Raw genomic sequence first — 11244 nt, 5'->3', positions numbered from 1 at the left:
ATGTTTTTGATTACATGCGAAGCTGCGTCATTCATGTAAGAAGGTGAATCAGTTTCTCAGACTAGAAACTTGCGCCGGAGACGGGAGGTGTGTCTATACTAGTTCACGAAAATGATTGTTTAACCATTACCCATTACAGGTGCGGTAGTTGCAGTCACAATAACGTTGATTGAACTCATTGGTGTCATCCAGAGAAGTCAATGTGTCATGGTAACGCTTAGTAAAAAGTGTAGCGACGTTTGTGTGTAGCGTTGACGCACGATCGACACTAAAAGCAGCGGTGTTTCCGGGGCAAATCGCACATCGCTTGCAGCGATGGACGGCGTTCAGCTGAAGGTGGCTCGCCAGGTGGAGAACATCAAGCTCTTCCAAGAAGCCCTGGCCAAGAGCAGCCAGCTGAGCAAGGGCATGTGCTCCATCCTGTCGTCGTTCGACGAGCGCCTGATGAAGCTCGAGCGCACCATCCTGCCCGTGTACCACGAAACGGGAAACCTGCAAAGACGACAGGAGAACATCGATCGCACGCTCGCACAGCTGGAGGAGGTGACGAGATGTATTATTATGCTGAGGGTGTTCGTCTCCCGACGAATCTGTGTCATCGTGCAGTCCGCGTTGAGACATCGTGCCTTGTGGTGTGTTCGATTTTTGACGGTGTCACACTTCTGTAGTTTACTCAGTGGGCAGTAAGCAAGCTGAATTGTGTTTTGATTGAAACACAGCTCATTCGTTAACAATTAAAATGCTTACAGGTGCTGTCAGTGGGTATTTAATCACCCTTGTGTTAGGCAAAGCTCATAACTTTCACTATAATGCATAATTACACTTTAATGGGTGATAAACGGTAATTACTGTTTTATGGTACATAGGCGCACCACACAAATGTGACAGCACTTAATAATTGAGCTCTATGTGCCAGAGGCACTCTTATTTGCTTACGATATTCTTTACTACGTAATTCAGGGCAGAAATTGCAGTTTTAAATGCTAAAAACACCATTATAAGTATAAGAGCAGCATAAAATATCAAATACTGCTCAACAGTAGGTGCATTAGGCACTGAGCTACTGAAAATAGTAGAGTACATCTATTCAGGCAAAGTACTAACCACTAATCCTGACTGCCAGAAAAATAACCAAGAGAATAAGAGGGAATACTCCCCAATGATGAACAGCACCTCGTTATTTGCACGAGTATTTCTCAAGATGAAAGCATGTGACTGCTGTATCTTACTCGTAGTAAACTATGGGGCAGAGACATGGAGAGGAAATAAAACGGGTTGCGCTTCAGCATAGCAAAGCATGGAAAAGAAAATGATGAGGGTAATGATAAGAGATAAGAAAACAACAGAGTGGATCGGGGAAGAAACTCAAGTTGATGGCATCTTAGCCAAACTCGAGAAGAAATGGGCATAGGTAAGACTATGAAGCGTGCTACAGTGGAGAGCTCTGTAATGATATCGACCACATGGGCACTTTAACAACTACTAAAACTTTTGCACGTTAGTATCTGTTCATCTTGCCTTAATTAATTAAACTGAGGGCACCACGGCCAGGTTCAGACCACTGAGTGTGTGATATGTAGCAAAAGCGATACTGTGATGTCAGTACACTGTGTTGCTGCCAACGTGTGGCAGTAAACGTCTGCATTTCAGTATTTGAGGTACCCTAATGCTGCTTTTTAAAAAGGCAAATTGTAGGATTAGGCAAATAAACGAACTGCAGAGAGCAAAATAGTGGTCAAGATGGTCAAGACGTTGGGCCAGTTAGTAAACATAGATGAGCGCTATATACTGACGAGGATGAATTTTCAGCTGTACTAAAGTGGAACTAGAATCCAACCGAGAACCAAAAAAGCACGGTCACACATTTATTGAAAAACAACAATGCCAAAAACCATACTCGCAATAGAGTGCCAGGCATATTTATGTTAGTGCAAAGTTGGAGCAGGCAGTGATGCCAAACATGATAATGCAAAAATTTTGACCATGCTCCTGGTTTTCAGCTTGGGGAGCCACTCAAGAGAAGTCATCAATATTATGAGTTTTCGCTTCCTTTTTTAGTGAGATGGATCATCTCAAACAAAGGCCTTTGTTTAGTACAGTCTGTGAGGAAGGTGCTTCTTTGCCCATGCAGCCTCCTAAGGAACCAGAAGCATAGATTTGTCTTCCCTAGTCGGGAAGTTCATGAAATGGTCACTCAGTCTAATGCGGTACTTTGCATAATTTATTCTGGGCAACAGTAATCTTTATGATGCATATGTCCCTAAAGTCCCCCCCTGTAAAAGCACATGCCCGCTCCTCATCTCCACATGGTTCCACCACTGCAGCATGCTTTTGCTTCATGCCATAGTCTTTCATCCTCTCCTGGTGTACTGGATTGTAGCTGCCAGTCCTCGCCCTCCACTCTGTGCACACGTTTTCGTTCATATGCCATAACTGCCCGCCCCAGCTGACACGTGCACACTTCATTGCTGTACAAGCATCTATGCCAATGCCTCAAAACCGGGAATCCCTCCAGTCAACAGTTATCACTTTAAAATACCTCTGTGACCACATTCACACCTTGTCAGGTTGTTTCAGCTGTGAAGTTGACAGGATAAACTCCAGCTCTTGCTTCTTTTTTCATGTAACAGGTGGTGCAGCTGTATGGAGTGTCCCAGATGGCCAAGCCTAAAATCAGCCAGGGTCCCAGCGACCAGAACTTGGACGCATTCCTCGAGGCCATTGAGCAGGTGGAGAAAGCCCGTGACTACTTCGAGCAGAACAGTCCGCACAACATCGAGGCCAACCTACTTGAGCAGCTCTTTAATGAGGGCGTCACTTCTTTGCAGGCAAGTTGTTGCTTTTATGATGCGTGCAACTGGGTGCTGTCATACTTACAGTCAGTGCTGTAATTGTGGGAAGCAGATAGTAAGAAGTAAGTGGAGAGGGGCTAGTGGTTCATCAGGTAAGTTACTCATGCCCATCTGACTTGTAGGCTTGTATGGCTGTGAATAATTTTATGCTAGCACTGCATCAAAATATACCTGCTGCAGTAAGGGGCCGCTATATTTGCACAACAGTGCCCTGCTCAAGTATTCTGGCTTATCACGGTATTTGGCTTGTGGTAATTTGGAAAGAACTATATGGGGCTCTTAATGATAATGCAATGACAGTGCATTGACACCAGGTTTTCTCTTTGCCTTTAATTGGTTCTACACTTGTCCACGCTCAACTCTGCTCTTGGTTTGTATATTTCTGATTTTGCTCAAAAAATCATCTACCTGAGGTGCTGCAAAGGGTGCTCAACACTCTGCGCCCACAAGGCACTTTCTCCAGAGCACCCATGGGAGGAGAAATGCCTTTGGGCACTTTACAAGCCCAGAACTAGCCACAATCTGGACACTTAGAGCACTTGTATGTGCTGCTCACTCCTCCAGTCCCTATCCACCAGAAGCTCTACCAATCACCTGCCCTTCTCTGGCTGTTCTATCTGGCTTCCGGCACTTCTTGACACTAAAACTAAGGTATGAAGGTTGTAGTAGATAGTGCTTTTGGAGGGTGAAAGTGGGAGAGGGGGGTGCTGAGGTGGGAGAGTGGATCGAAAGTGGCAGTGGATGTGTGGGCAGCTCACTAGCTAAGGGTTGCTGTTGAGAGGTGGCTGGTGCATCTGGAGGGTGGAGACTTCAATTCAGCACACAGTGGCAGAAAGGCGGCGGCTCACGTATGAGTGATGCCATGCGCCCAGAGGCCAACCGCTTTTGCCCATGGCAGCCACCTGCAGCCGTGGTAAGTGGCAGATGGTGTGCACACTACACCAGACACACCACCTTTCTGGAGTGTGGGTTCTACTCTTGGCACTGCAACTCCTGGTGTCGTTTAGTTGCGCGTTTCACCTTGAGCCGAGAGGTGCCGTTGTGCAACGCTCCAGAAATTTCAACCACCTGGGGTTTTCTAATGCGCACTGACCACATGGCTAGTCGAAGGATTTAACTGTTTTGCCGACACTTGTTTGCTCAGTCATCACCTGGATGAGGTGCGTACTGAATCGAGTGCGCCAACGCTCTGTCTTCAGGCTGATGTTTAGCTATGCTTAACAGCTTATGTTCGGATAACTAGGTTTGGACGGGATAAACTTCCACAATTTTTTCACGATGGGGCTTCTAATTGTTAACAATGCATGCATGCAAGAAAGAGAAAGGTCACTTGTGCACTTACCTCTATTACTGTGTTTGTCTTTCGATTGGCCTCGTCGTGGTGGCTTCTAGTGGTTAGGACACTCGGCTGCTGAGCCCAAGGATGCAGGGTCAAATTCTGGCCGCGGCTGCTACTTTTCGATGGATGCGAAAAGCAAGGCGCCTATGTACTGCGCGAGGTTAGTGTACGTTAAGGAGTTTTTTTTACTACGGCATCCTTTATAGCATAAATTGCTTTGGGACATTAAATCCTGTAAACCAAACTATCATCTTTCATTTGAAACTGTCCAAATTTTTTTTATGATGCTATCTTGTATTTGACCTAGAGCGTTTGAATTTGGAGTGCATAATCATGTGTCCGAGCTGATGTTACACCACCCAGGAAAATAGTTTCTTTTTTGTTGGCTCTTGTCTGCCTACTTGTATTGATGAGGCGCCATTGCTTTGTTGTCTACTGCATTAATGCAGGCCGAGTTCGAGGCACTGTTGTCGCGACACAGTCGACCCGTGGCGCCCGTCGCCATTTTGGACCTTGTGGAAGAGTGCTCCTCCTCCTCGGCGCCGGCCAACAGTGGCGCGCTCGAGCCGCTGCCTACCTCCGTGGTGGCCGACCTGGCACGCATCTCGGCCTGGCTGCGCAAGCGGGGCCTCTCCGAGCATCTGGATGCGTACGCAACACAACGCTCCCGCGTCTTGCAACGCTCCATGCAGGGTCTGCGTGAGCACCACAAGACCGGCTCAGCGAGTAGCGGCACATTGCCGCCGCAGCCCTCCTCTTCGCCGCAGCTTGGTGCCAACCGCAAGAGCCGCGTGCCTCGGCGCCTCCATGATGCCCTCATGCGAGGCCTAAGGCGCGCCACGGATGCCGGCCTCCAGGAACCGTCGAGGGACGAGCTTCTTGACCAGGAAGTGGAGGCATACCTTACAACGCTCACGGCTCTGTGCCGCCTCATGCAGGCCGAAGATGAGCTGCTCCGAAAGGTGCTTGGTCCCGACCCTCCACTGGCTCTGGAACGCGTCGTCCTCACAGCACTTGAAGGCGTCACTCAGGAGGGCGAAGCCCTGGCTGGACGCGTCAAGCGCTGTGTGGCACGCCACGACTTTGTCAGCGTCCTCTGCCTCTTCCCAGTCCTCCAGCACGTCCGGTCACTGCGCAAGGACTACGAGTCTCTCCTGTCAGGACCCAACTCGGGCCGGTCAGCTGCCTCGCGCCTGCCAAGCCTCGCCGTCACACTTCAGACGACGCTGAACAAGGCACTCGAGGAGCTCGTGGACAGCGTCAAGGGGGACCCCGAGGGCAAGATGCCACGCGACGGTACGGTGCATGAACTCACGAGCAATGTAATGGTGGTGCTGGAGCAACTGCTGGGCTTCGTCGAAGCCGCCGGTGCCGTCCTGGCCGTATGGGACTTGGCCTCGTTCAGCCAGAGCCGCGACCCTAACCGCGCTGCCTTGGCCCAGTATGTGACACGAGTACTGTCGGCACTCAACCTCACACTTCACAACAAGAGCGCCCGATATGAAGACCAAGCACTACAGGCTGTTTTCCGCCTTAACAATCTACACTACGTCCTTAGGGCATTGGTCCGGTCAGGTCTACTGGAAGTGGTCCAGATGTACGAACCCACTCTGGGCCAGCAATATGAGGAGCAAATCCGGGACCAGAAAAGGCTGTACTCACAGAGCTGGAGCAGGGTGCTCCATTATGTGCTCGAGGTGGACCGGCCGCTATCCACATCGTTAGCAGCGTCCGGGGCAAAGTTGAGAGATAAGGACCGCCAAAGCATCAAGGACAAGTTCACGGGCTTCAACCGTGAGCTTGAAGAACTGTATCGGGTGCAGAAGGCATATGCCGTACCAGACGTAGAGCTTAGGGAAAGCCTGAAGCGTGACAACAAGGAGTTCATACTGCCCAAGTACAAGCTGTTCTATGATAAGTACTCGGCGGTACCCTTCACCAAGAACCCAGATAAGTACCTCAAGTACACGCCGCTCCAGGTTTCGAGCCTTATCGACCAGTTCTTTGATGCGGCTGCCTAATCGCAGTTGGGTAACGGACTCATCTTGCTTGATTTGTTATTTAATAGCTTTGGTTTGTTATCGACCAGTTCTTTGACGCATCTGCCTAATCGCAGTGGGTAACGGACTCATCCTGCTTGATTTGTTATTTAATAAACATAAGAATATAATTCTTGTTTTAGCACATGTCAGAAGACTTGTGACGCATTGATGCTGTGGCAATGGTTAGTTTGTTGCTGCTGTTGCTGTCACTCAGGGCACATGTAGGTGTTGACAGTCGACGTGCATGTTTTGTAGAATAGGTTTAGAGCTGAGCAGACAAACAAAAATACAATGGCGTCTACTTTATCGACGTTTAAGACCTATATAGCCACCGCACTTAGGTTTTCTCGCAGGAACTGCTGCCATTACGTCGCTGCCGGCGTAACTTGCGGGTTATTAGCGGACTTGAATCACCCTGCAATTGCCGCAGCCAATGCACACCACGGTCAGTGTATATGTGCCACACTCGCTATGACCTGCAACATGCCCTACCTATGTGGCGGAGCGTCACAAAGCAGCAGATGCCCTCTGATGGCGCAGTGCCTTGGTGCTACTCCCAGTGCTGTTTGTTGCGGCACGTGCATTCATGCTGCAACAGCGAATCATGTACGCAGTGTGCTTACGTAGTCTCACAGCTTTGCTGTCCTGTTTAAACATGAAGTGCTTTACCACCCTTTGTCGGCGCGGCAGAGGAAGAGCATGGCGCCGAACCGAAGCAGAACACGAAGGCGACCGAGGCTAAACGAAGTTTTTTCGTGGATCATCCCCTGTTTGCAAATATTCTGCTGCCCCTGCAGCAGCGCATGCATTAGTCTTCCAGTGGGCGGAGTCACGTCGCCAACCAAATCCAGTGTGCGACGCAGAGTCAGCAACGCTAGATCCTGACAAGCGAAGTGTCAATGCCACCTGAGTTGCCGTTGGTACAGGGTGTGTGCCAGTCAAAACTATACACCACAAGTCTCATAGCTCCATTCATTCTGGACGGTTGTCATAATAATGTGTTATCTTCCCCCTTTTCACTTCTACAGTGTGATAAGTGCCTGCCCTGAATCAAAAGGGATTAGGACCTCTCAATTACATAGGTGTCATGTGATCACTATGCTGCCATCTTGGATTGTGACATCACGTAGTAGGTCGCCTTCTTGCATTATGACGTAAGCTTTACGTGATCACTAACTACGCTGCCATCTTAGCGACATCACGTGACCTATAGCGACCGCCATCTTGGGTGGCATCTGGCAACCATATTGGGAGGCACCACATGACCTATGGTGGCCGTCATCTTGGGTGGCATCACGTGACCTAGGGCGGCAGCCATCCTGGATAGCAACCCACCATAGTGAATACTGCTTCGAACTTGGAGAAATTCTAACTCAGGGCCTTAGTGGTCACGTGACAGACCCGGACAAACAGACGTGAAATCGCCAAACGTGGGAAGTAAGAGCTAACGCTCTTAAATTACGAGCTCTAACCTGATCGGCGCGACAAGAAAACGCTGCAATTCATCGATGCTCAGCATGTTGTCAACTGTGCTGCGCCCGTAATTATAACTAAACCAATTTCATGTTCACATCTAATCTAAATTACAGGAGAGGGAGTGGTTTTTGCTCTGCAAATGAGCTACCGGGTGCTGTGTAGTCTGTTTTTCGCCACCACCGCTACCATATGGCAAGCTGCCACTGCCGGACCACCTGTCAGTGCATATTCCGTCGCAGGTTTTCAAACTGATGGTCGACAACGAGATGGAAAGGCCTGTCACGTCTATAACAGTTTGAGTGCATCTCCGGAGACTGGCTCTAGTGAAATTGTATAGTTTCGGAATTACCAAGTAGGCTTCAGTACCCAATTTAGCCTTTCGAATTTTCCCATAGGAATCCTATGTCTCCAATGCCTGTTCACAACACACCAACTCTACAACTCCGGCTTCTTGTCCAATTAGAAATTGTAATGATGTGTACAATTATACGTCATTCAGTTAAGGTTTTGATCAAATGACAGCTGCTCCTATATTGCGATGTCACATGCGTCACATGATTTGCAATTTTCATAGTAATTAGCTCTGCAGCCATATCCGCCTGTTTAGAAATCTATCAGGAAAGCATTTCACGAGCACATACTAGGATGCTGTGCAGCTGTAAAACTTGAAGCAACTCGAAGCAATCACCACACAGCAGTTTCATGTTGAAAAGAACTGCCAAAGTATGTATATATATATATATATATATATATATATGCACCAGGTCATTGTTATTAATTCAGGCCATAAATTTGAATAGCATGTTCTGAAATATCTGAAATCATTCTCAATTAGCACTTTTTGCGAGAGCACAACCGCTGGGAAAACTACCATTTCCAAACAATTTCGCACGAAAGGCTACTTTTAAGATGTTTTCTGGACTAAAAATCTGAATTATTCTTTACATAAAAATTATCAGATCTGTGATGTACCGGGTGCCCAAGCTAACTTTAGCCAAAGGTTAAAAAATAAAACATTTGAGGTAGGCCTGAGAAACCATGTATACAGCTGCCAGCCATCTGGTGCACAAAAGGAATTATTTTGCAATTAACAACTTATTAAGATAATTTTTCTAATTTACTATTGCCCTTAAACAGTAAACGTGATTTGTAAAGTTGAAAAGCACCTTCTGAAACCCCCTATTTCATTTATTTCCGATAAAGAAAGCTTCACCTGTTCCAAGCTCTAAAGAAAGTTGGCTAAATACAAAAAAATATCACCCCGCCGGGGTGGCGCAGTGGTTACGGCGCTCGACTACTGTTCCCAAAGATGCGGGATCAAATCCCGACCCCGGTGGCCGCTTTTCGATAGAGGCGAAAAGCAAGGCGCCCGTGTACTGTGCGATATCAGTGCACGTTAAAGAACCCCAGGTGGTCGAAATTTCCGGAGTCCTCCACTACGGCGTCTCTCATAGCCTGAGTCGCTTTGGGACGTTAAACCCCACAAACCACAAAAAAATATCACATGACTGACGCATTCGTCCGCCGCGATTCTGCTTTGAACCGTGGTTTCTCGGGTTAGATCCCGACCGCCGGCGGCTACGTTTTGATGGAGGTGAAACGAAGAGGCTTCCGTGTGCTGTGCTATGTCAGCGCACGTTAAAGATACCCAGGTGGTCGAAATTACTCCGTAGTTCTCCACTGACTCCATTTTCTCTCTATCCACTTTCACTTCTCCCTTTCCTAACGGCACAGTTCAGGTGTCCACAGAACAAGTGTGACAGATGCTGCGCTTTTCATTTCCCGCGAACCAATTATTATTATGAACTGTAATTTGAGTGAACGAAACTACGGCTCTTCTGACCACCTTTCACTCCCTCCTTCCTTTATGGCGCGGTTCAGGTGTCTGCAGAAACAAGTGTGATAGATACTGCGCATTTCCCTTCCTGTGAACCAATTATTTATTATTCGAAACGCAGCAGCCGCTGGCAGTCAGGATAATAATAGTTGGTTCACAGTATCTGTTACACTTGTTTCTGTGGACACCTGAACCGCGCCGTAAGGGAAAGAAGATGGGAGTGAAAGTAGAACGAGAGAAAGAGGAGCAGTAGTGGAGGGCTACGGAGTAATTTCGACCACCGCACAGCACACGGACGCGTCTTTGTTTCGCCTCGCTTAATAATAATAATAATTGGTTCACTGGAAGGGAAAGGCGCTGTCTCACTCGTTTTCTGTGGGCACCTGAACCGCGCCGTGAGGGAAGGGAGGAAGGTGGGAGTTAAAGTGGAAAGAGAGAAAGAGGAGCCGTAGTGGAGGGCTACGGAGTAATTTCGACCACCTGGGGATCTTTAACGTGCGCTGACATCGCACAGCACACGGACGCCACTCCGTTTCGCCTCCATCGAAACGCAGCCGCCGAGGTCGGGTTCGAACCCGGGAATTCCGGACAGTAGGGCGTCTTACCACTGTGCCACCCCGGCGGAGCTTTCGCCTTGCTTAAGTTAGATTTTGGCGAAAACCTCGCTTAAGTTAGGTTTTGGGGAAAGGAAGGCACCTTATACTTTTGGGTGTAATAATATTAATATTAAAAATTAGAGGGTTTCTTAGATGTCTCTAGACATCTAGAGACATATAAGAGACAATTGGGAGAATACATCTCGCACACGGGATTTCGTTCCATGAGCCTATTAAGGCTTTCGCCTTAATAACTGGTCTGCAGGGGAGAATATAGTGGCGCCAATGATATCGGTCTGGTGCAATATGGCTCGCTCCGCACGCGGCCACAAGCATCTGAGTGTTGTGGCTTGCACCCGGTCCAGGTCGGAGTGAGGGGCGGGGCACCTCTAATCTCCGCGTACCTGCGTAGCGCCCGTACCCGATATTTCTCCCGCCTTTCTCCGGCCCCCGGTTTGTTAAGCCTTAACGGTTGACCCCTTCGTTTCCGGAGTTACCCGCGTGAGCCGGAACCTATACGGGATTGATATGTGATCGAGAGTTCGGTTGCGAGCGCGCTTCAGAATTTTTGGCGAAATTTTAAATGGCGCTTCGAGTTGCCTACAATAGTTTTGGTGCGGGTATCCGCCATAGCCAGTATACTTGATCAGCCTCGCGTATAGAGCTAGCATCAAAGGTTATGGCGTTAATGAGGGCCTACTTTGGAGTGTCGATACATATGCCATATGTATGTACCGACTTTGGTGTGCCGAGCTGAACAGCGCCGTAAGGGAAGGAAAAGAAAGAGGAGCAGTAGTGGAAGGCTATGGAGTAATTTCGACCAGCTGGGGATCTTTAACGTGCGCTGATATCGCACAGCACACGGACGCCTCTTCGCCACCATCGAAACGCAGCCGGCGGTCGGGATCGAAGCCGGGTACTCGGGCACAGTAGTCGGGCATCTTAGCCACACTGTAATGGAAGTGTACGAGACGTAGTACAGCTATAATAATAATAATAGTAATAATAATAATAATAATAATAATAATAATTCGTTCACAGGAAGGGAAGGGCACAGTATGTCACGCGTGTCTGTGGACACCTGAACCGCGCCGTAAGGGCA

At 48.4% G+C, this 11244-nt stretch overlaps 1 protein-coding gene across 2 annotated transcripts; it reads left to right on the top strand.

The window, feature by feature from the left end:
* Nucleotides 1-46: 46 nt before the first annotated feature.
* On the top strand, nucleotides 47-6361 carry Exo70 (exocyst complex component 7). 2 transcript variants are annotated; one of them, XM_084576646.1, is made up of 4 exons: nucleotides 47-543; nucleotides 2631-2828; nucleotides 4641-6208; nucleotides 6298-6361. In XM_084576646.1, the coding sequence occupies exons 1-4, from the start codon at nucleotides 316-318 to the stop codon at nucleotides 6299-6301; spliced, it is 1998 nt and encodes a 665-aa protein (XP_084432772.1). In that variant the 5' UTR covers nucleotides 47-315; the 3' UTR covers nucleotides 6302-6361. The 2 variants fall into 2 exon arrangements, with proteins under 2 accessions (XP_084432772.1, XP_084432771.1); XM_084576645.1 differs by having other exon boundaries at nucleotides 4641-6361.
* The last annotated feature ends 4883 nt before the right edge of the window (nucleotides 6362-11244 follow it).

This window comes from Amblyomma maculatum, chromosome 8, assembly GCF_055883805.1.
Source record: "Amblyomma maculatum isolate TAMU_Amacu chromosome 8, ASM5588380v1, whole genome shotgun sequence".
Lineage (NCBI taxonomy): Eukaryota > Metazoa > Arthropoda > Arachnida > Ixodida > Ixodidae > Amblyomma > Amblyomma maculatum.
The sequence above is the reverse complement of the archived record's forward strand: the minus strand, read 5'-3'. Positions and strand labels throughout refer to the sequence as shown.

Coding starts and splice junctions, on each gene's coding strand:
- Exo70 (XM_084576646.1), top strand. CDS start 316: ATGGACGGCGTTCAGCTGAAGGTGGCTCGCCAGGTGGAGAACATCAAG. Junction 544..2,630: donor CGCTCGCACAGCTGGAGGAG/GTGACGAGATGT, acceptor TTCATGTAACAG/GTGGTGCAGCTGTATGGAGT. Junction 2,829..4,640: donor AGGGCGTCACTTCTTTGCAG/GCAAGTTGTTGC, acceptor GCATTAATGCAG/GCCGAGTTCGAGGCACTGTT.